General features: G+C 44.0%; 1 protein-coding gene across 2 annotated transcripts in view; it reads right to left on the bottom strand.

Annotated features, from left to right (window-relative positions):
- Positions 1-2,631: 2,631 nt before the first annotated feature.
- The window catches only part of ap4m1 (adaptor related protein complex 4 subunit mu 1), a 35,095-nt gene continuing 12,954 nt past the window's right edge, over positions 2,632-24,772 (bottom strand). For both annotated transcript variants that reach the window (XM_075486932.1, XM_075486931.1), the window contains exons 9-16: positions 24,567-24,633; positions 23,448-23,501; positions 21,751-21,857; positions 20,370-20,461; positions 14,060-14,104; positions 11,546-11,596; positions 9,043-9,160; positions 2,632-2,989 (exon numbers count right to left, since the gene is read on the bottom strand). In XM_075486932.1, the coding sequence (XP_075343047.1) occupies positions 2,798-2,989; positions 9,043-9,160; positions 11,546-11,596; positions 14,060-14,104; positions 20,370-20,461; positions 21,751-21,857; positions 23,448-23,501; positions 24,567-24,633 (726 nt within the window). In that variant the 3' untranslated portion in view covers positions 2,632-2,797. The remainder of the gene's footprint in view (positions 2,990-9,042; positions 9,161-11,545; positions 11,597-14,059; positions 14,105-20,369; positions 20,462-21,750; positions 21,858-23,447; positions 23,502-24,566; positions 24,634-24,772) is intronic.

Below are 24,772 nucleotides of genomic sequence, written 5' to 3'. Positions count from 1 at the left end.
GTCACGTGGTCTTCTGTCAGGGCTTTAAAGCAAAGTACAAAATTTCAAGGGATCATTTTTGTGTGTGAAAATACTGAGAAACCTCTTTATTTATCAGGTCACGGTGAGAATATTCAGAGTTAAAACTCAGGAACTTCAACCCCAGATAACATGACACACATCACACTGAGTCATCATTTATTGAACAAAACACAGAAGCAGTGAGTGAGAAACTAAGTGAACCCCTGATCCAGCAGATGTCTTTCCTCCTTGGCATCGTGTTAACATATTGTTGTTTTAACCCTTTGTGCTGTCTTAACATTCTGTTTACTACCCTTGTCCTATGGGTAAAAAATGACCCGTCCTACCAAAGCCCCAAAATAAAGCAACTTAATTAAATTTTAAGTCCAAAATCTATTTTGTATGATGAAACCAGCTGTTATTGAGTTGAGTTGAATTGAGTTGAAAAAATGTTTTCAACTCAATTCAAAACATTTTTTATCATGTATTTTTTGTTACACAATACAAAAAGACAATCACCAGTTTTTAGGATTACACTTTTTTTTTTAATCACAAACCAACTGTCAGTTGGACCAACAGTTTTCTTGTTTTCTCAGTTTTCTTTTACATAATAAAGGTTTATTATTGCTATTATATAAATGTGAAGTAATTACTTCTGAATTAATTATATTGAAAGGGAAAAAAAACAGTGAACTTTTTTCTGGTGTTTAAATGTTTTTATAATTCACGGGTCAAAAATGACCCATAAGACAATCTTTGTACCCTAGTGGTGTACAGCCCACATGGAAACATAAAGAAAAATAAAGAATGACTTTTTCTAATGATGGGGTCCCTTTAGGCAAAGTCATACAATTTCAAGTTGGAAAAAGATAGTTTAAGGTATTTTTGACCAATTGACAATACATGCCCAGTAATATTGTTGTAATGTTTTAAATACTTGAACGCAGTTTTTCTAGAGAAGATAATTGTTTTGTATATGGGAGTATCGTCCATCGACTCTTTTGGGCTTTCACATGCGCAAGCGTACAACTAACCGGTGAGTTACATGCTGTTTATAAAGTTGTTTTGTAACGTCCCCATGCCAGTAATGTGAGAACCATGCATATGGTTTTGATGGTAAGGCTTGTGACTTTATTGTCGGATGGTTTATAAAGTGGTGTGACGTTTCTGCAGTGTGCAAGTTGTTGTTTTACGTGGAAGGGTTAGCGCTTGCCCCTAGCCACCACGTATTAGCCTCGCATGACAGGCTGTGCGAACAGCGCGATCTCCACACAGGGAGCGCAGATTTGCACCTGTCTGTGTCCTACCGTCAGTATTTGACAACCTCTAGCAATGGAAATGCACTTCAAATGCCCCGGAGTTTTCCTTTAATGAGACAAGCCTCCATGAGCGGCGGACATTGGGTGGACTTCAGCCTTTGTGCTGCCACTTTTTAAAGCTCCATCTCTTTAGTTTGTGCACAACAGAGAAGCCATTATGAGTTTGCAACTTTCGTTGAAAGTCCACGCATTAAAAGGTCAATAAACGTGGTTTAACCCAACGATTGAGGCATTTATACTCTTTTCTTCTCATTCTAATTCTTTTACCAAAGTTCAACTAAAGGACCCTGATGGACCGGCAACCTGTCCAGGTGTACCCCGCTTCTGAAAATAGATGGAGTGCTATCTTGTATGCTCATCTTGTATCGGGTGATCTAAGTGACCACTCCTCCTTAAACCCTGAAAGAGGCACCAATGGGGTGCCACAAGGCTTGTTGCTGGGACCCTTTCCGTTTGAAACATACAACACTGACCAAGGGGTCCGGTCGTCCACTCATTTGGCTTCTTGTATCAGTACTACGCAGACGACACCAGACTGTACCTGTAAATCTCTGCAGATGCCCCCACAGTCCCAACAAGGATCTACATGAACATGACCTCCTGATACCTCAGGACACTTTCAGAGGCCCGAGGAGGCCGTACCCTAACAAGGCAAAGCCATCACAAGTTTTATCTTCTGGGAGCCTCTAAAAATTCAAAGTATTGTCACTGGATTCAGAGTCCAAACTGTTTCCAACAGGATGTGAACGGCTGACCACATGACTGTCAGATCCACACCGCGTCTGCACGACCTCTGGCTCTCCATTCACTTCCAGGATATTTCCCTTTCCTGTGTACTGTCACTGTGAGCTGCTGCAGACCTGCCTCTGCTTCCCTGAAAGGATCCGGAAAGTCATCCTCACTCCCTTCATCCTCCTGATCAACCCCACCATCCTTCCTGCGAGACCCCTCGGAGGAAAGGAAGACCCCACGGTTCAAAAACAGCAAGTAAAGGTGAACTTCAACTGGGTTTAGCCTTCACTGCACTTCACAGAGGTTGAAGGGCTTAAAAATAAACGACACTGTGAATCATTATCAGACAGAAGGCATAAAGGAGAAGTGGAAAGGGGTCACTGAGCAAAAAGAATTAGTCTGAATCAGCACAAATAGGAACCTTCTCAAAGCTTTTTTCCTGCTTTTGGAGCTTCCTCTTGGCTAGAGTGGTGTCATTTTGATATTTGTGGCCCGAACCTGCTGACGTTCAGTGAGTTAGTGCCAGCAAATATTCCAGCTCAGCTTTTTAAAGCACAAAAACATCACATGCGGCGTCACATATGGACTGGACATGGGTTCATGTTTATTTACAGGCAGCAAACAGGGAAACGTGCACAATCAAGTTGCATGTCAAAATACGAAATGTACATAATTTATTGATCTTCAGTCAGTCAATAGAATCGATCCTGTTCGGTTTGCTTCTGGGTGGAGCTGAGGAGGCACCGTCAGATCCGGATGGTGTAGGACTCAGAGTGGGTGACGTATCGGACCCAGCGCTGCGACGGGCTGGGCTGGATCGGAGACAGGCGGAGGAAGCGGATCTGCAGGCCGGTGGCGGTGAGCTTAGGCAGCTCGAAGCTCAGGCCGACCGGGCCGATCTCCAACATGGAGGCCGAGCTCAGGCCTGGGACCTCCAGCTGAAGATGAGTGAGCGTGAGAAAGCAATCATTAAGAGTCTGTGTCCAATGAGAGGTGGGTAGTAACGAGTTACATTTACTTGAGTAAGTTTTTGAAAAAATTATACTTCTAGGAGTAGTTTTAAATCTCTATACTTTTTACTTTTACTTGAGTAGATTTGTGCAGAAGAAACTGTCCTCTTACTCCGCTACATTAGGCTACAGACGAGGCCTCATACTGAAAGCATGTTTACCTTACAAAGAGTGAGAAACAGCAGCTACATTATGTGTCTTCTGTGTCAACCAAAACAAACGCACATTTCAGCAGAAACTCAACATCTAACTTGAGGAAACATGTAGCGGTAAGTCTCCTAAACTCGTTTTTTTCCCCCATGGATAGGTGAATGTTTGTTTTTTAGGTTACATATGGGTTACATATGTTTTAAACATTTCCTAAGTCTCTTTTATTTTTTATTGAAGTTCTTGAATTTACCTGGATTATTTTAATTCAAGCTATTTTGTAATTAATTAATTCATTTTAATTTATTTTATCATTTGGATGAACTCTAATTTGCCTAAAGATGATTATTTAGTATTTTTGTCTGTCTGATTGAATGCTTGTGTTAACAAATAAATCAGACGTTACTCAACAGTTACTAAGTATTCGAGTAGTTTACTCAAGTAATTATTTGGATGACTACTTTTTACTTTTACTTGAGTCATATTATTCTGAAGTAACAGTACTTTTACTTGAGTACAATTTTTGGCTACTCTACCTACCTCTGGTCCAATGAGAGTCGTTTGAGTCACGCTAATGAGAGCACGACTTTCTACCAAGCTAATCACGTGACACTATGGACGACAGAACAGCCAGTCTAAACATCTGGATGTCATAAGCGCCTTCCCCCTCATGTTAGCAGATATGCCAAAATGAATAAATCTGAGTAATTTGGCCTCAAATTTGATTTCCACTGTGACACTTCACACATCTGTTTAGCTGCATTTTAAACTAACTGCAGTTCAAAGTGTTCCTACTGCGGTCGGCGGAATGAGATCCGACGTTCCTTTAAGTCCTCGCTCTTTCAGCATCGTGGCACCTTCCCGCAGGCTCATGCCGAGCTGCAGTCGTTGTTATTTCTGTCGCAGAACCATTTTATTTCTCTGATTCCCTGTTTTATTTATTAATCTTTAGCTGAGATCCGCTGCTCTCTCCTCAGTAAGACACGAAAGTCTGAGCCTGAATGTCGTATTTACTCACAGCAACAACTTAAAAGTTAGTGGAGTTTTAAAAATGGTCGACATCAAACGTGTCACTGATAAGTTATCTTGTCAAAGGTCAAAGCGGTTAATCTAACTTCAGATTCTTCCCTTTTGCATCCAAATGAAACATATAATCAAATATAAGTGTCTCTTTGGGATCATACTGGAGCCATTTATGCATCATGGGGCTGAATTTAACGTTTATGGGAACAATGAATAACGTGATTAACAACACAGATGTGCCCTTTAAGAGACCAACAGCAGGTCGTTGGTTTACTCATTTTAACTCCATCGTCTCTGATGGAAAAACCGAAGTATCAGGAGAAAAATTACAATCTGAGCTCAAACTGAACTTTTTATCACTTTTCAATTTGGACTTTTCTCTGCTAACAGAATCACGCCTCAACACAACATAACATTCAGAAAACCTTAAAACTAAAGTCATTTCATGTAATCAGTGCAGCTTCGTCTAAATGGACCGATATATATGACAAGTTCTGCTCTTAAAGGGATAGTTCGCCTCTTTTGACATGAAGCTGTATGACATCCATGTGTGTTTTAACTTTTGGAGGCACTGTGAACTCCTTGATTCATCCAGACTAAGTCATTTAATTTTTCTTGTTGATATATTTTGACTGCTAAGTAGGCTTGCTGCTGGTTTAGTTTCACTGTGTGCCCATTCGTCTAGGTACCTAACTTACTGCACTTACTCTAGCACTAGTTATGCTCTTAGCTGTTTGGTTTTGAAAGGAAATGCACTTGTGATTTCTCGTGACCTGAAGTTCTTTTGCCCACCGATGTGGAACACACTTATTGTAAGTCGCTTTGGATAAAAACGTCTGCATAATGACCATAATGTAATGTAATGTAATCCCATACCAGCAATATCATTTATTGGTTTTGACTTACCCCCTGCTGCGTCCTGTGAGCCGAGTTCCGGCCTCGTTTTGGCATTGATGAAGGTAGTCCGGCTACACAGCAGGCAGTGATACAAAGGGAGAGAAAATAGTGCCAACCAATTGTGAGGTCTGACTTTTTCCTGGAGAACGATTTTGTGATGCAAATGTATTACTCTTTTGAACGCATATTGTTTTGAGAAGCAAAACGCTTTATTTTTTAAACTGCGTCCTGTGAGGCCGGAACTCGGCTCACAGGACGCAGTAGGGGGTAAGTCAAAAGCAATATATAATATTGCTGGTATGGGATTACATTACATTACGGTCATTTTTCAGACGTTTTTATCCAAAGCAACTTACAATAAGTGTGTTCCACATCGGTAGGCAAAAGAACTTCAGGTCACAAGAAATTGAATTCCAATTGGCTTGAATTGGACTTTATTATCTAAGTGCCTTGAGATGACATTTGTTGTGTTTGGCGCTATATAAATAAAAATTAATTGAATTGAATTGAAAGAAATCATAATTGCATTTCCTTCCAAACCAAACAGCTAAGAGCATAACTAGTGCTAGAGTAAGTGCGGTAAGTTAGGTACCGAGACGAATGGGCACACAGTGAAACTAAACCAGCAGCAAGCCTACTTAGCAGTCAAAATATATCAACAAGAAAAATGTACTTACCGTAAATTCTGGACTATAAGCCGCTACTTTTTTCCCACACTTTGAACACTGCGGCCTATAATATGGTGCGGCTAATGCATGTTTTTTTTTCATGGCGCCAAAAACAGTAGACCAATAAAATTGATGAGAAGTTCACAGAGGTCCAATGAAATTGTGCGATACATCATGCTAACTTTCACAGTTAATTACGGTCTTGTAAATCAGTCATTTGTACTCAACCTCATCAACATGGAAGATACTCGAAGAAAAGCATACGATGCCGCTTTTAGTTAAAGGTAATCCGTCTGGCGATTGAAGTAGGAAATCGAGGTGTTGCACGTCGTTTTGGCATAAATGAATTGATGGTGAGACGGTGGAGACACCAGCGCGAAGAACTGACTCGATGCAAAAAGACGACAAAAGCTTTCAGAGGTAATCACAGCAGGTGGCCGGACCTGGAAAACTCCCTTGAAGACTGGGTGAACACACAGCGAGCAGGAGGCCGCGGAGTTTCCACCGTGCAGATCAGGCTGAAGGCTAAAGAAATGGCCACCGAGATGAACATCGAAGATTTTGGAGGTGGGCCATCGTGGTGTTTCAGATTTATGAAACGAAAAGACCTGTCCGTCCGGGCACGCACGACGCTGTGTCAGCAGCTCCCTCCCGACTACGAGGAAAAACTCGCTAACTTCCGTACATTTACTCAAACAAAGATAGCGGAGCATTCCATCGGGCCAAATGACATAATAAATATGGATGAAGTACCTTTGACCTTTGACTTGCCGCTGACCCGGACTGTAAATAAAAAAGGTGACTCGTCCATCACAATCAAAACAACTGGCCACGAGAGGACGCACTTCACGTGTGTTCTGAGCTGCACAGCATCCGGACTAAAGCTCCCACCCATGGTGATTTTTAAGCGTCTGACAATGCCAAAGGAAAAGATCTCAAAAGAAATAGTGGTGAAAGTCAATAAGAAAGGCTGGATGGAAGAAAGCCTAATGAAGGAATGGCTTACGGAGTGCTATGGCAAGCGTCCAGGGGGATATTTTCACCAAAAAAAAGCACTGCTCGTGATGGACAGCATGAGGGCCCATATAACTGTCTCAGTGAAAGCTGCCATCAAGAGTACAAACTCTATCCCAGCTGTGATTCCAGGGGGCACCACAAAGTATTTGCAGCCACTGGACATCAGCGTTAACCGTGCATTTAAAGTGGCACTGCGCAGTGAGTGGGAAACTTGGATGACGAGTGGCGAGAAATCCTTCACCAAAACTGGCCGCATGAGAAGGGCAACTTTTGCTGATGTCTGCCAGTGGGTTATAAATGCGTGGAGCCGCGTCAAAACATCCACCATCACCGGCGGGTTTCGGAAGGCTGGGCTGCTCCGTGATGAAGAGGACCGCGAGTGCTCAAGTGAGAGCGACAACGAAGAGACTGAAGTGAGTGACAGTATCCTAAAGTTGTTCAATTCAGACACTGAGGAAGAGGACTTTGATGGTTTTAGTGCGCAGGAGTAAGAAGAAGGCGACTGACTTTTCCTGATACCAGCGCTCGAAACTAACGGTGTCCCGACGTCCCGGGGACCATAAAAAATTACACAGGGACACAACATTATCATATCTGGGACAATCGCGGGACAATGAGAAAAAAACTAAAAAAAAAAAAGTTATTATTATTAGTTACTTATTATAAGCCCCCTCCATTTTAATTGTTTAAAAAGCTAACAGCGAAAAATACATTGATGTTCATGCATGTCGGTGCATCAGTACAGAGCAGCGCATTCTAGAATGTTCTAGAATCTTTGGCCCAAGTCTGCCCTCACTAGCTAGAGTTAGAACTAACGCTAGTACTAGGTCTACTACGTGCAAGACACAGTTTACAGAATCAAATCATTCTCACACGCGTGACAAGAGCTGAAGACTGAAAATGTTAAGGTGGTTAAAACGGGCCGTGACGAGCTGTCAAAACGGCAAAACCGGAAGTGCGTTACTCACTGCGGCTAGCTTTAGTAGCGCCGAATTCTGAAAGCTGAAATTGAATAACCTCTCAGAACGCCGCTCTGAAGCTGCTTTTAAAGACTTCCCACCTATCTGTTTGTTCTGTTAAGTACTGTGTTAAGGCACGTATTGTATGGCATATGTGGTGTAAAGTTGGCTAAGCATTTGAGTGAAGTTCTTTTGATGGGAAAACTCAGTAGTACTGAGTCTGCACTACTGTGTGGTTGTCGCTTGGGTTTGTCGTTGTCACAATTCATGCAACACAACTCTTTATCAGCAGTGCATTTCTGATATCTGCTTTACAGTAGCTCTTTTCCGTAAACGGGACGAGAGCAGGCAAAATGGCAAAACCGGACGTGCGTTACTCACTGCGGCTAGCTTTAGTAGCATCAAATATTGAAGGTACAAGTAGATGAAATGAACATGAAAGGGGTGTTGTTTTCAACTATAGTGTAGTGCAGATGTTGTGAGATGAAACATTTTCTAAATGAGCTATTTGGCTCCTTTAAATAAACAGGTGTCTATTCAGTGCGGTCGCCAAAGTTTAAAAAACTGGAAATGGAATAAGTCTTATTTTGAAGAAGATATTGTATATGACAGGACATGTCATTTGCATTTTGTAACTTTTATTGTAACATTGCAGTTACAAATATAGGCCTAATACAATATTCAGATGATTCTTAACCACTCCGCTCAATTTCAGACAAGAGAAAAATGGGGACACTATTGCTTGCATTCGGGACAATACAACACAGAATTCGGGACCACTGGGGGACACAAAGAAAAAAAGTTAATTTCGAGCCCTGCCTGATACGCTGCAAAGTTCGCGTTGTTCAGTAAAAAAGCATATGCAACGTTATTTGCGTGTTACCGACACGTATAAAAGTACGGTCGATGTGTTACAGGTACTGTTTCAAAAAAAGCATTCGTAAAATGTACCGTATTTGTTTGTTTTACCATACGGATTAAATCAAACGTTAAAAAAATCCTCACGTGTAATATCTTTGTGTAAATATCTGCGGCTTAAAATCCGGTGCGGCCTATACAAGTACAAAATTGATTTTCTTTCTAAAATTAGAGCGTGTGGCTTATAATCAAGTGCGCTCTGTAGTCCGGAATTTACGGTACTTAGTCTGGATGAATCATGAGTTCACAGTCCCTCCAAAAGTTAAAAAACACACGGATGTCCTACAGCTTCATGTCAAAAGAGGCGAACTATCCCTTTAAACCAGCCGAAGGACCCGGTTAAGGTGTTTACCTTGAGCAGCGCTGAGAGCTGAGTCCCTCCGGTGAAGCGGGGGATCTGCCAGACGACCGCTCTGCTCTGAGCCTTCAGCTCGGCGCTCTGATCCGGGCTGCTGAGCTCCTGTGACAAACTGAAGCAACGACACACAAACGTTCACACCTGAGCTCATGCACGCCAAACCACAGATGACCCCCCCCCCCCACCACCACCCCGAGGCGTTCAGAAAGGTCAGAGGTCAGAAGTCCCAGCAGAGGTCGGAGTTCGAGGGTTGAAGGCAGAACAGCTTTCAGACATGATCGGAAAGATAATCTTAGCAGCTTTCAGCTGATGGAACCGTGTCATTTTCCACGGCGCTGAGCTGATCCGGAACACGACGAACAAAGAGCTGCGTTCACGTCCGCCGCGGTTAAAGTTCTGCGGTGGTCGATTAGAAACATCTCAAGGTTTCGGGTCATGAAGGTGACGCCGTTCAGAAATAATCCAACTTCTGGGTTCCAGCGCTTTAGTCCTGCTTTCTACTCAATGCCTGTTGTAGCTTTAGCGCCTTCAGGAGCTTCGAGGAAGAATTCACCCCAACAGTTGGTGTTTTTCCTCTTGCTTCGTTCCAGTTGCAACAACACAAAAAGGTCCAAAATATACAACAAGCTTAAGAAAATGTGTTTTAGAGCTGAACATTAAGATCAGGTGCTGCCAGCCACCTTCAGAAGGCCCAGAATCAGGTAAATAGTCTATGGTTAGACTCTAGTCCTTAGACTAGAGTCTATGGACGCCTGCTGTGAAAGGCCCCAGAGTCTGAAACTCATCAAACAGCACCAAGCTCTGGAGAGGTTCAGATGAGGACTGGGTTCTGAAACACAATCAGCTCCCTCAGAGAACCCTGACTTTATATTATCTGTTAACTGGTCCATTGATGGATTTTCTGCCGCCTTTTCGAGGTCCAGTCCCTTAGGGTAGGGTTCAGCAGGGAAACCCAGTCGAGCTGGTTCGGGCCGCGGTTCTGGTCAGGATGCTTCTCAGACGCCTCGGGGCAGATCCAGGACTCACTGGACCTCGTGCAGCTGGGAATCATCTTCTGTGTCTTTAAATCAACTGGTATCATTCAGACCGGACTTCCTGGTTCTGGTTCTGATGGAGTTTCTTCCTGTTCAAAGGGAGTTTTTCCCTCCACAGTCGCCTCCTGCATGGTGGCGTATAAATAAAGCTGGATTCAAACTAAGTGCTTTAAACTAGGGATGCAGCGATACCACTTTTTTTCAAACCGATACGATACAGATACTTGGACCACAAAAAAATGCAAAGAATTGGAAGACAGGTTTCGGTCTCACTAGCCTGACCACACTGTTCCCTGAGCCACCAATCTAAAAAAAATACAACAAAAATGAAAAGCCACCCTCTGATCGCGGTCTTCACGCAATAAATTGGTATCGGTTCATGGCAGAGATGGGACCAAGTCACACATGTGCAAGTCTCAAGTAATTTTTTCTTGGGCAAGTCAAGTCACCTTGATTTCTGCAGAATCTGATCTTAATAAAGTGAAAAGACAAAGATATAAGTAACTGTCAGTAAACATCATTGGCCAATGTGTCCAACCTGTCCACCCTGTATCATATCAAGCTAACGTTGGCTAACTACCGACTAGGCTAACAGGATAATATTAGCTAATTTGACAAGCACTTACTGGTCAGAATGGATCTTCAAATGACGAACAAAGTTCGAAGTTGTCGTCTGGCTGTCCGAGATGTTGATGCCGCATGTCTTGCACTGTGCTGTTCGTCTTTTACCGTCAAAATGGTAATTAATGGTAATATCTGATATGAGAGGGTGGATCTCTCCAATAAACACTTAAGGTATGCAGAGAGGGCATGACTGATTGACAGGGTAGGGATCCAATCATGACGCCATTCTCAGCCTGCGCTCCTACCGGGTAATCAATATTATTTTTTAAATTAATTTATAAATTTTATATTCCAACTGAAAACATGAACTGAATAACTCTCAAGTCATTCAAGTCAACGTGTCTCAAGTCAAGTCAAGTGCCGAGTTTTTAACTTCCAAGTCTGAGTCTCAAGTCTTTTATTTTTTGTCAAGTCAAGTCACAAGTCATCAAACAGCGACTCGAGTCGACTCGAGTCCCCATCTCTGATTCACGGTATCGGTTAACTTTAACGAGTACGAGTATATTAGAATAGTATCAGCCTGATACCCGTATCGGTATCGTTGCATCCCTACTTTGAAATAAACCGGACGGAATGAAGGTTTGGATGTGTCCGATGGGCTCAAACAGAACCTCCGTCTGACTCAGAGTTGAAGTGCTGCCGGCCTCCGTCTTTACTTCATAGTTTACAAAACAAATCAGCAGCTGATCCATTTCCACAGAAAGCCGGCGCTCAGAGGCGAACCTGCGTCACATATTCAAATATGTTCCGGCCGCAGGGAGCTTTGCTGCCTACAAACTTATTTCCAAAGCAAACATCAGTTCAGGCAAAGCAGCTGCATTTGAATGGGAGCGCCTCACCTCATGGTGCCTTTAGGAACGGGGACGGTGGCGCACACGTTGATGGCAGCGCTGCAAAACAAAGCAATGACATCATCATCATAATGGTATCACGCTGCCATCTAATCTGCAGCCTGTTAATCATTGTGAGTGCTCTCTGCTCTGTTAGACTCTGACTCCACATGTCAGAGGAGATATTCTGCTCTTCAGCTGGAAGCCTCAGACCACCTGAGCGCCCTGAACCAGCAGTGTTCCTGAGCTCTGCTGCCACCTCACAAACATTTCACTTTCTCTTGTCATAAAAATAGGGCTGGGCGAGTTAACTCGTTATTATCGCGTTAACTCGTTAATTATTTAACGTCGATAACCATTTTATCGCACATTAACGCAGTTTTTTTTCTTTATTTTTTAAAAATTATTTAAAAATTATTTTTGGGGGCTTTTGTGCCTTTATTTGGGTTTTCATTTTATTATTTTTATTATTTAATTATTATTATTATTGTATTATATATATATATTATTTTATTATTATTATTTAAATTTTTTATTTTATATGGGTTTTTATTTTGGCTTTTATTTTGTAAAAGTCTGTTGCTCACCAGGCTTTTATTTTGTAAAAGTCTGTCGCTCACAGGCTTTTACTTTGTAAAAGTCTGTCGCTCACACGCTTTTATTATTGTAAAAGTTTGTTGCTCACAGGCTTTTATTTTGTAAATTATATCGCTCACAGTCTTTTATTTTGTAAGTCTGCCGCTCACAAGCTTTTATTTAGTAAAAGTCTGTTGCTCACAGGCTTTTATTTTGTAAATGTCTTTTGCTCACAGACTTTTATTTTGTAAAAGTCTGTCGCTCACAGGCTTTTATTATTGTAAAAGTCTGTCGCTCACAAGCTTTTATTTTGTAAAAGTCTGTTGCTGTCTGCTGCGGAACCGGAAAAGAAAGTAATCGGAGGATCAACCAAACATGGAGAAGGGTACGGAACTTTTAAGGCTGATTTATGCTTCAGACGCAAAGCCTCTGACGCTCGGACGCAGAGCCTCTGCGAGCGTCAAAATCTTGACCACTCCCCCACGCAGAGGCTCTGCGCGCGTTGTCGTGCACCTCAGAAAAATCCTGACTACGCGACAGACGCACGCAGACCACCAACGGAAGTGCGCAGACAAAAGCGGCTGTGATTGGTCCTCGGTGTGCCTTTCCGGTTGTCTGTGTGGCTTCCTCCTTTGCATTTTCGCCAACTCCAATAAAAGAAGCTGTTCTTCTTCGATGTCGAGCAACTCCAGATCCATATCTTGCATACACTTTTTTTTTTTTTTAAAAATAAACACTTCCGCCGGCGCCCCCGAAGTTCTCGTCACCGCCCACCGAAATTCTCGCGAGGGGAAACTGCTGTGCGTCCCGAGAAATTCCAGACCGAGGTTGCAGAACCATAACATGAAAAGTGGTTCGCGACCAGAGCAAACCAACACGTCAAGACAATAGACGCAGAACTATAATCCGCCCTTTACTCTGCCATTTTCATTTTAAAGTTCTTCCAGACGGCGGAGTCGACAGAACCAAAGTCATCTGTAAACACTGCCAAGTTGAATTGTCTTCTCACCGTAGTAGTTCCAGTCTAAAATATCACTTAAAGGCAAAACACACAACTGATACCAGCAAGTCATTCAAGGAAACAGACAGTGGAGCGAGGCTTCTACATAAAAACTACAGAAAGATGCTGATGTTAAAAGTGTGTTTGCACAACAAATGTTATGGCACTTTCATTCATATGGCAGCAAATTTAAAATAAAACTAAATGCTAAAAGCTATACACTACTTTTGGATTCATTTTTGGATTCTGCGTACAAATGTGATTAATCGTGATTAATCAGGGAAATCATGTGATTAATTAGATTAAACATTTTAATCGTTGCCCAGCCCTGGATAAAAACTAACATCTTATTTGTTCACCTGCTCTGAAAGTGTGCGCCCAACACTTTGGATTTAAAACCTACAGGTTGGGCGGCGTTCCAGCGGCCACAATGCGCCGCCATGCGCCGGGGGCGCTGGAACGCCGCCGGGGGGGCGGGTTTTCCTTCAGGCTCAGCTGCCCCACGGAGATTAGAAGCCTTACAGCTCTGTTTTCAGACATTCTTAGGTCTGAGAGCGGCTTTAAACGTGCGCCTGACGTCAGAATGGTTAAACGGGACAGTCTGTGCTTTCTCCAAAGTCTGATAAAACGAATACTAAGAGACACGAACTTTAATCAGAGCATCAGTAGAAACAGCTTCTTCTCCCTGAGCTGAGCTTGTGTCAATAAAAGGTCACTTCTCCTGCTTTGGCCTCAACAGAGACTCAAATCCTATCAGCACAGGACAGATATCCTGATGTTTTATCTCACTCTGCACACTGATCCTACATTTCCCATGATGCACCTGAGCGGCCTTCTGTTGACGTGTTTGAACCCAAAGATTAGGAGGTGAATCATTAAAGCACACCTGCTGTGCTTTAATTCTTTAATCAGAGGTTTGCCACCTGCTGGGTGAAGGAAGAACTGACCTCTTAGCCGGCAGGTCACAGCGGAGCCTCATGAGCATCAGCAGCCTGCAGAGAGGAGGAAACATCTGTTAAAGCATGGTGTCATGAAGGCATCTTCAGTGTGTTAATCAGACCAACTGGCTGCTGACAGAAACTGTTAATGAGTTCTGAGGTGAGGACAGGAGAAAGAAACGACACCCTGACACAACAAGAACAGAGTAAACTGTAAAGCATTAACGTGATAATATGCTAATATCTGACACTGATCCAGTAAAACAGACACATCTGTGTTTCCCTACAGAGGGAAGTTAGAAATGATTCCACTTATAGAAGTTAAAGGCTGATTATCCCTCAGAGTGAAGGGAACCTGGCTTCTGCACAGCTCTCTGAAGGTCCCACCACAGCATCTCAGTCAGGCTGAGGTCCGGACTCTGACTGGACTGTTGCAACACCTTGATTCTTCTCTTCTTCACACATTCTGCTGTAGATCTGCTGCTGTGTTTGGGATCTTTGTCCTGTTGATGAGCCAGTTTCAGCACAGCTTTAGCTGTCGGACAGACGGCCTCACATCTGACTCTAGAACACTTTGGTATCCAGAGGAGTTCATGGTGGACTCAATAGGCGCATTCCCACTGTAGGAACCTTCTGCAGTTCCTATAACCTTTTCAGGAACGGGGCCGTTTTTCCCTCATTCGGACATACGGAATTCGGGACCACGGCACTCAGGAACTAGGGACCACGGCTCTCAGGAACTAGGGACCACGGCCCTCAGGAACTAGGGACCACGGCCCTCAGGAACTAGGGACCACGGCTCTCAGGAACTAGGGACCACGACCCTCAGGAACTAGGGACCACGACCCTCAGGAACTAGGGACCACGACCCTCAGGAACTAGGGACCACGGCCCTCAGGAACTAGGGCCCACGGCCCTCAGGAACTAGGGACCACGGCCCTCAGGAACTCGGGACCACGGCCCTCAGGAATTCGGGACCACGGCCCTCAGGAACTAGGGACCACGGCCCTCAGGAACTAGGGACCACGGCCCTCAGGAACTAGGGACCACGGCCCTCAGGAACTAGGGACCACGGCCGTCAGGAACTAGGGACCACGGCCGTCAGGAACTAGGGACCACGGCCGTCAGGAACTCGGGACCACGGCCCTCGGGAACTCGAGACCACGGCCCTTGGGAACTAGGGACCACGGCCCTCAGTTCCTGGAACCATTTCAGCTCCTTCTCCTCAGCTGGGTCTGTTCTGGGTTCTATAGGAACACATCTTCAACCCAATCAGGAGATGCTGCTGTCCCCTTTGCCTCCCCCTCCCACTTTTCTGTTTCTAGAAGTCAGGTGAAGAGGCAGTTGGAGAGACTGAACCGGAACAAGGCTGCAGGTCCAGATGGTGTCAGCCCCCCGAGTCCTGAAGGCCTGTGCAGAGCAGCTCTGTGGGATTCTGCAACACCTTTTCAACCTTAGCTTGACCCAAGAGAAGGTATCACTGTTGTGGAAGACATCCTGTCTGGTTCCGGTACCAAAGAAAACTCACCCTTCAGACATCAATGACTACAGACCTGTTGCCCTGACATCCCACATTATGAAGGTCCTGGAGAGACTCCTGTTGACCCACCTGTGTAAGCAAACCAGCACATATCAGGACCCCCTGCAGTTTGCTTATCGCCATGGAGTTGGAGTTGAAGATGCTATCATACACCTGCTTCAACAAACCCACTGTCATCTGGACAAAGCAGGCAGCACTGTGAGGATCATGTTCTTTGATTTCTCCAGTGCATTTAACACAATTCAGCCTGATCTGCTTCGTCTGAAACTCCAGAAGACTCAGGTGGAGGCCTCAACAATCACCTGGATTAATGACTACCTGACAAACAGACCACAGTTTGTCAGACTGAAGAATTGTGTGTCTAACCAGGTGATCAGCAGCACAGGAGCACCACAGGGGACTCTCACCATTCCTTTTCACTCTGTACACTTCAGACTTCCAGTACAAGTCAGACTCCTGTCATCTACAGAAATATTCAGATGACTCTGCAGTTGTTGGGTGTATCAGAGATGGACATGAAGCTGAGTACAGAGAGCTGGTGGACCGCTTTGTGGCATGGTGTGGGAACAATCATCTCATCTTGAATGTTAACAAAACAAAGGAGATGATTGTAGATTTCAGGAGAAACAGGGTCAGATCAAACCCTGTTTCCATCATGGGAGAAGAAGTGGAGGTGGTTGAGGAATATAAATACCTTGGTGTTCATGTGGACAACAGACTGGACTGGAGACACAACAGTGAAGCCATCTACAAGAAAGGACAGAGCAGACTGTACTTCTTGAGGAAGCTAAGGTCCTTCAAGGTTTGCAACAAGATGTTGCAGATCTTCTACAAGTCTGTTGTTGAGAGCGTCATTTCCTCTTGCGTCATGTTGGGGCAGCAGCATCAGGACCAGGGACCTAAAAAGACTCAACAACCTGATAAAGAAGGCTGGTTCTGTTCTGGGGACGACTGTGGCACCTCTGGAGACAATAATGCAAAGAAGGATTTTGCATAAAATCAAGAGAATTATGGACAACCCTGAACATCCTCTCCATGAGACTGTTATCGGAAAACAGAGTCTCTTCAGTCAAAGGCTTCTTCAGTTTGGATGCAAAACGGACCGCTACAGGAAATCTTTCCTGCCCACAGCCATCAGCATCTATAATAACTCCTTGATTTAATTGAGCTACATCAACATTTAATTTCCCTCTGGGATAAATAAAGTATTTTTGAATTTGAATTGAATTGAATTGAATCTGACGGAGGTGTTTGGTGGTTGGTAGCTCCGCCCCTTGGTGGTTGGTAGCTCCGTCCCTTGTCATGTTGTCAGGCTGAAATGTTTCCTCATACGACACGGACACAACTTGCGCGTGTTTAATAAGTTAAACTGACACGTGGTCTCCTTTGTCTGCGGCGCTCTGCTCTCCTTCCTTCATGAAACCAAGAAGTATGGCCTGCGCTCCATCCTTCGTCTCCTGACTCTGTGAGCTCTTCCAGCCTCCATGTTAGACGCCCGATGTGATCGTCCATGATTAATATCACCATCATGCAGACCATGAACACGGTGGCCTCCCCGCTCTCCATGTTAGCTTCTTTGTGGTGTTTTTTTCTTCTCTCCTTACTTTTACCGGGTTTTGTTTTGTTCTGTTTTGTTGGTGAATGTGGCGCTAAAGTAACACGTCGCTGTCGCAGACGGCTGCGTCGCATCAGTCCCCATCAAGGTCCCGACTCATGTGGGAATGCAAACTGAAACAGTTCCCCTGGGGAAGGGCAGCTATTAGAACGAAATTCGAGGAGGACCGTTCTTAGAACTGCTCTGTCCGAATGCGGCTAATGGCTGCAAGGTGCCCAGGTCCTGTGGCTGCAGAACAAGCCCAGATCATCAGCCCTCCACCACCGTGCTTGACAGTTGGTATGAGGTGTTTGTACTGATATTATGTGTTTGGTTTCCTCCAAACGTGCTGCTGTGCATTATGAGCAAACATCTCCACTTTGGTCTGGTCTGTCCAAAGGACTTTGTTCCAGAAGTCTTGTGGTTTGTTCAGATGCAGCTTTGCAAACCTAAGCTGTGCTGCCATGTTCTTTTTAGAGAGAAGAGGCTTTCTCCTGCAGCCCTTCCAAACAAGCCATACTTGTTCAGCCTCGTTAGATGTAAACACATCATCTCCAAACTGAACAGAACTCTGATTGGATCTGTTTGCTCTGAAATGAGTTGTTACTCTGGCTTCACACAGAAACTATGTGAGACTCTAAATAACTGCAGAGCTTCTACATCCTTATTGTTTGGCATTTTTCTGGCTGCTTCAGGACGTCATCGGCCTCACTGTCCTTCCTCTCTTATCAAAAAGTTGCTCTCAGAAAGCAACACTGGGCTGATAACATAAACATCCTCTGCTGGTCTCATTGGAAGTGTTGGGAGTAACGTAAACAGAGTGTGTTTGCAGTCCAAACACTCCTCTTTGTGTTAATGACACTCCACCACAGCTCTGCAGGAGAAACTCTTCAGTAAAGAAAACACCCAGCATCAGATTCTCTCTCAGAATGTGCGCTGAACTGTGAATGAACCGATCTGCTGCACGGCCCACTGAAGCCTGGAGCCTGGAGCCTGGAGCCTGGAGCCTGGAGCCTGGAGCCTGGAGCCTGGCCGGGTATATAACCGCGTCCTGCTCCTCTGGATGGAGCGAGCTTTAGCGCCCGGGAGGCGGGGCCTCAGCTGATGACGCAGGACTCTGCTAACGTCTGGCTGGAAACTGACTGCAGAGCAATCATTAACAGTGAGGAGGCTGGAAGAACACAGCTTCAGAAGCCTGGTTCCACTAAACAGAAATGAAATGTTGCAGGCTGTAACTCTTCCTGTTTCCCTCCAAGCAGCCGGACCTTCTGGAACCTTTAAAGCAGAGATGCTCACTATTTTTTTCCCAAGAGCCACATCAAGGGAAGAGCCACTTTTACCACAACATACTAAAGTCCCCTTTTGCAAATATGCATTTCTACATATAAAAAAGAAACAACACAGCCAATACATTTTCAATTCAGACCCCATTTACCTTAATACTGGGATGAGCGGAAGCTGGCATGCATGTCCTCGACTTTCTTCATGTTGTATTTGTAGTTTGTTGTTGTAATCATAGTGAGACATTCAGGATGAGCATGGTTTTTGTGCTGGTTTTTGTGCTGGTTTTTGCCCTTTTTTAATTAAAAACCGATCCATTGTGCCTGTATCTCGCGCTGGCTAAAGGAGCTAGCGTGCTCTGCGGTCAAGTGTGAGGTGGTTTAAGCGGGCTGCGTTGCCAGGTTTAACAGTTCCCCCTTTAGAAAACACCATTAAGCCTTAAGTAATACTTAATAAAAATACTTAATACTACAAAAACGCAAACTTAATAAAAATACTTAATACTGTGCAGTATTCGCTGTGTGTTATTTTAAAAAATGTATTGTTATTGTTACCATATTGTTATAAGCTACTATGAGAGTGCGAGCCGCCAATTAAAGCTTGAGGAGCCGCGCAATGAGTATCTCTGGTTTAAAGTTTCCAGGCTTGCTGAAGCTCAGCTTCAGTTTGTGGTGAGGAACACGAAGCCAAAGCTGCAAAAACAGACGTAAGTCTGAAATAAACCAGCATGAAAGGATGAAAAACAGCGTGTCAGCCTGGGTGTGGGTCGGCTGATGCTGAAGCGGCGGCGTTTCCTGTTTCCAGGAGGAGTTTCCCTCGACAACGCCCACCGACGCCACGGCTGAGGGGCAGCTGGGGTCAGATAGAAGCATCATACCTGAGAGAGAGCCCCACCTTTCATTCAGAGCCAAACACTGATAAAGGTCAAACTCCTGCCTGCTGAGCTAAACCTCCTTCTGTCAGCAGTTGTTGGTCTGCCCTCTAGTGGTGGAACGGTGGACATTACACTGAACAAACCTGCAGCTTCCTGTGTGTGTGCACAGGACCTGGTGGCGTTGTTGGCTGTGTTCGAAACCGCATACTACATACTACATACATACTACATACTGAATACTACATACTTCCATTCTGCATACTGATCGATCAGACAGTATGCAGAGCGTTTACCCACAATGCATTTCGCTCCTGCCCGAGCCGAAATCAGCCGGCCTGAAGCTGATTTCTCTTAAGCTCTAAACTCTGTAAACTTTAGCAACATTTGAAACATTTTCAGGCGAGAAAGTAGTCGTTTAGATCCCCAACGTGTTGAAAACCTGACAAAATACCGGCTATTTACAATTTTGTTCCCACGAATTCGGCGCTACTAAAGCTAGCCGCAGTGAGCAACGCACTTCCGGTTATTTTCACAAAATAGAATACCCGTTGCCTTTTATCGAAGGGAAAGCCATTACGGTACAATTGGTAATTTTGTTTTGAAAACAGGAAGTGAACCTACCCTCGTTGTAGCTAGCTTGAAACTGCCGTTTTGACAGGAAATGACGATCGGCGACGTCACGTTACGTTGCATCTTGGGTAGTTTGAGCATGAGTAATAATAATAATAATAATAATACATAGGTTTTATATAGCGCTTTTCCAAATGCTCAAAGACGCTTTTATGAGTAGTAACCTCATGATGCATACCCAACATTTCGGCGAATCTAGTATGCATCTGGGAACTTCTCGCTTACTCAAACTCGCTTACTAACTCAAAAAGTTAGTAGGAGTAGTAGGAGAAGTATGCGGTTTGGAACACAGCCTCTATTTGGGAATCCTGCTAAATGTCCCATCTTTAATGTTTACTTAGCCATAAACTACCTAAACCGGAGAGGAGTGAAGCTGGGCAGTTGGGTTTAAACTTTTTACCTTCCTGCGTTGTCGCGCTCAAAGGCAGGAAAGAGACGGAAAGGAGGGGCAGAGGGAAGGTCATCGCTCAGGTGGTACTGCATCACCGTTTGCTGCAACAGGAGAAGAAGAAGAGGAACATCACCATCAAATAACACAAAGGATGACACGGCTGAGACCAGAGGAAGTGGAACATGAACAAAAGGGAAGCTTCAGTTGTAGTTTGGCGCCGCCCTGGTGGCATCCTGCTGCAACAGCTCTGAACATATTGTGTCTTTCTTTGCATCTTCTTGATCTACCCACCCACCCATCCATCCATCCGTCTACCCATCCATCTGTCTACCCATCCAACCATCCCTCCATCCATCTACCCATCTATCCGTCTACCCATCCATCTGTCTACCCAACCCGTCCATCTGTCTACCCACCCATCCATCCATCCATCTACCCATCTATCCGTCTACCCATCCATCTGTCTACCCACCCATCCATCCATCCATCTACCCATCTATCCGTCTACCCATCCATCTGTCTACCCAACCCATCCATCTGTCTACCTACCTACCCATCCATCCATCCATCCATCCATCCATCCATCCATCCATCCATCCGTCTACCTACCCATCCATCCATCCATCCATCCATCCATCTACCCATCCACCCATCTACCCATGCATCCATACATCCATCCGTCTACCTACCCATCCATCCATCCATCCGTCTACCCAACCCGTCTACCGAACCCATCCACCCACCCATCCATCCATCCATCTACCCAACCCATCCATCCATCCATTCATCCATCTATCTAGGCATCCACCCAACCAACCAACCATCTACCCACCCACCCATCCATCTGTCCGTCTACAAAATCCATCTATCCATCCGTATACCCACCCAACCAACCATCTACACACACACACGTATATATATATATATATATATATATATATATATATATATATATATATATATATATATGTGTGTATAAAGATATATAAATATACATGTATGCGTATATATTTGAATTATTTTCTGAAAACCTCTTAAATTTGTACTGAAACTGAATTATTGAATCGAATTGGAAATCCAATTGAATCACTTCAGGAAGTCGGAGTGACACCAAGCTCTATTTGGGAGATACGTACTGAAGAAAGAAAATCTCAGAACAATCAGGTGACAGAGGGTTTAAAATCACAGTTTTTCATGAGTAAAGGCTTCAACACTGTGTTTAGTTTGGAGAATGCAATTTGTTGGGCTGATGATTTGTTAACTTTCTCTGTCGTAAATTATTTAGATTACAGACAAAAATGGACTAAATGTTACTTTAATCCAGAGTATAAATGTGCATTGAGTTATGAGCTGCAGCCCAAACCTAAGACACAGTTTAATGGTTCAGCACCTCTCCCTGGCTGGGGCAGAGTCGGAGGATTCGGTGGCTGTCGAACTCGTCCAGTTGCACCGCCTGGTGGAAGCTGCACTCATCGACCCGAACGGCAGCTCCGTAACCTGAAAGCAAACACACACAACACATCAGGAACTCACAACAAAAGTCTAAATGTTAGTTCATGAGGTTTGAAAATCACTGCGTTCTGCTTTAAATGGTATTTCAAACAGCATCCCAGCTTTTTTAAGGTTGGGTTTTTTTCTGCTTCAGGAATGTAGTTAGAGATGGAGAATAAAGGGTTTTAATGTGCCTAAAGTCTGTAACAGTGTTTTTCTCTTGTTTATAATGTCTTGTTTTTTTGTCTATGCTTTCTGTTTGTTCCTTATGTAAAGCGTCTTTGAGCATTTGGAAAAGCGCTATATAAAACCTATGTATTATTATTATTATTATTAAATGGAGCCAGTACTCATCCTCGGTCCAACTTAAAGGGATAGTTTGCCTCTTTTGACATGAAGCTGTATAACATCCCATTTCAGCAACATCATTTATGAACATTTTCTTACCTCCTGCTGCGTCCTGTGAGCCGAGTTCCGGCCTCGTTTTGGCGTTGATGAAGGTAGTCCGGCTAGTTGGCTGGGGTTTAAAAAATAAAGCGTCTTGCTTCCCAAAACAATATGCGTTCAAAAGAGTAATACATTTGCATCACAAAATCGTTCTCCAGGAAAAAGTCAGACCTTTCCTTCCCTTTCTTTCCCTCTCCTTTCCTTCATTCCCTCTCCTTTCCTTTCCTTTTGTTTTGTTTCCTTTCTTTCCCTCTCCTTTCCTTTCTGTTTGTTTTGTTTCCTTTCCTTTCCTTTCCTTTCCTTCCCTTTCCTTTCGGTTTTGTTTTGTTTCCTTTCCTTTCCTTTCTTTCCCTTTCCCTTTCCTTTCCTTTCATTTCCTTTCCTTTCCTTTCGTTTCCTTTCCTTTCCTTTCCTTTCCTTTCCTTTCCTTTCCTTTCCTTTCCTTTCCTTTCCTTTGGTTTGGTTTGGTTTGGTTTTGTTTCCTTTCCTTTCCTTTCCTTTCCTTTCCTTCCCTTCCCTCTCCTTTCCTTTCCTTTCCTTTCCTTTCCTTTCCTTTCCTTTCCTTTCCTTTCCTTTCGTTTACCTGCTGTGTAGACCGTACAGACTGAAGTGCAGACCGAGCAGTCCCCCGCTTAATTTTTTAAACCCCAGCCAACTAGCCGGACTACCTTCATCAACACCAAAACAAGGCTGGAACTCGGCTCACAGGAGGTAAGAAAATGTTCATAAATGATGTTGCAGATATGGGATGTCATATAGCTTCATGTCAAAAGAGGCGAACTATCCCTTTAAAGTGGAACACTTGGGTTCTCTCCTCACAGCTTCTCTTTGTCCTCTTTGACTTCAGAACTGGTGTTGATCAGCTTCCAGGTTGGGTCAGTGAGGTGAAGGCTGAAGCTTCAGCTGATGCTTTCAGCCTGCTGTGTGTTACTTTGTTGTCTCTTGTGTCTTTATGGCTTCGTGCCGGCTTTGCTCCATTAAAACTCTGTTACATTGATCCAGGAAATCAATAAGTCACTCAATACACTAAGTTTGAGCTGCCTGCAGCTTTGTAAAACAACAGATTTGGACATGAATCATTGAAGACGCTTGTTGAAAGGAAGCAGATGAGAGTTGTTACCTGATCTGATCACCTGTGTGTGTGTTTACCTCTGAGCTCCGACTTCCCGATGCTGAACTCCTCATTCAGGCCGATTCTCATTTCTGTAAGCATGTCAGGAGGAGTGAGTTAACAGCAGGCTTCAACCTTTTTCCATCCAGCTTTAAAGGGATAGTTTGCCTCTTTTGACATGAAGCTGTATGACATCCCATATCATCAACATCATTTATGAACATTTTCTTACCCCCTGCTGCGTCCTGTGAGCCGAGTTCCAGCATCGTTTTGGTGTTGATGAAGGTAGTCCGGCTAGTTGGCTGGGGTTTAAAAAATAAAGCGTTTCGCTTCTCAAAACAATATGCGTTCAAAAGAGTAATACATTTGCATCACAAAGTCGTTCTCCAGGAAAAAGTCAGACCTTTTGTTTCCTTTCCTTTCATTTCCTTTCCTTTCCTTTTGTTTACTTTCCTTTGTTTCCTTTCCTTTCTTTCCTTTCGTTTTGTTTCCTTTCCTTTCATTCTCTTTCCTTTCTTTGTCTTTCCTTTCCTTTTGTTTCCTTTCCTTCTCTTTTCCTTTCCTTTCCTTTTGTTTCCTTTCCTTTCTTTCCTTTCTTTCCCTTTCCTTTTGTTTCCTTTCCTTTCCTTTCCTTTCCTTCTCTTCTCTTTCCTTTCGTTTCCTTTCTTTTTGTTTCCTTTCCTTCTCTTTTCCTTTCCTTTCCTTTCCTTTTGTTTCCTTTTCTTTTGTTGCTGCCTGCTGTGCAGACCATGCAGACCGAAGTGCAGACCAAGCAGTTCCCTGCTTCCGAGCAGCAAACACCGTAACAGGTGCGGCTGTCGGCAGACGGCAGCAGGCAGTGATACGTAGGGAGAGAAAATAGGGCCAAGAGATTGTGAGGTCTGACTTTTTCCTGGAGAACGATTTTGTGATGCAAATGTATTACTCTTTTGAACGCATATTGTTTTGAGAAGCAAGACGCTTTATTTTTTAAACCCCAGCCAACTAGCCGGACTACCTTCATCAACACCAAAACGAGGCTGGAACTCGGCTCACAGGGGGTAAGAAAATGTTCATAAATGATATTGCTGATATGGGATGTCATACAGCTTCATGTCAAAAGAGGCGAACTGTCCCTTTAAAGTAGCGCACAGCTTACTGAGTGCTTTCAGACTCACCTGAGCAGCTCGGCATGTAGCACTTGACTCTGATCTCTCCCTCCACATCTGCCTTCATCAGAACTCCCTGCAGCACAGATCAGGTCTCAAAGGTCAGGTCTCAAAGGTCAGTCAGAGTTCGCCACAGTCCTCAAACATCAGCAGAATTTTATGAGAAAAAAAGTATCAGTCAACCCGTCGGGAGCTGAGGTCTGACTGCCAATCGA

The sequence above is a fragment of the Odontesthes bonariensis genome, chromosome 16 (genome assembly GCF_027942865.1).
Source record: "Odontesthes bonariensis isolate fOdoBon6 chromosome 16, fOdoBon6.hap1, whole genome shotgun sequence".
NCBI lineage: Eukaryota > Metazoa > Chordata > Actinopteri > Atheriniformes > Atherinopsidae > Odontesthes > Odontesthes bonariensis.
Note: the sequence above shows the minus strand (reverse complement) of the source record. Positions and strands in the feature narration are given on the sequence as shown.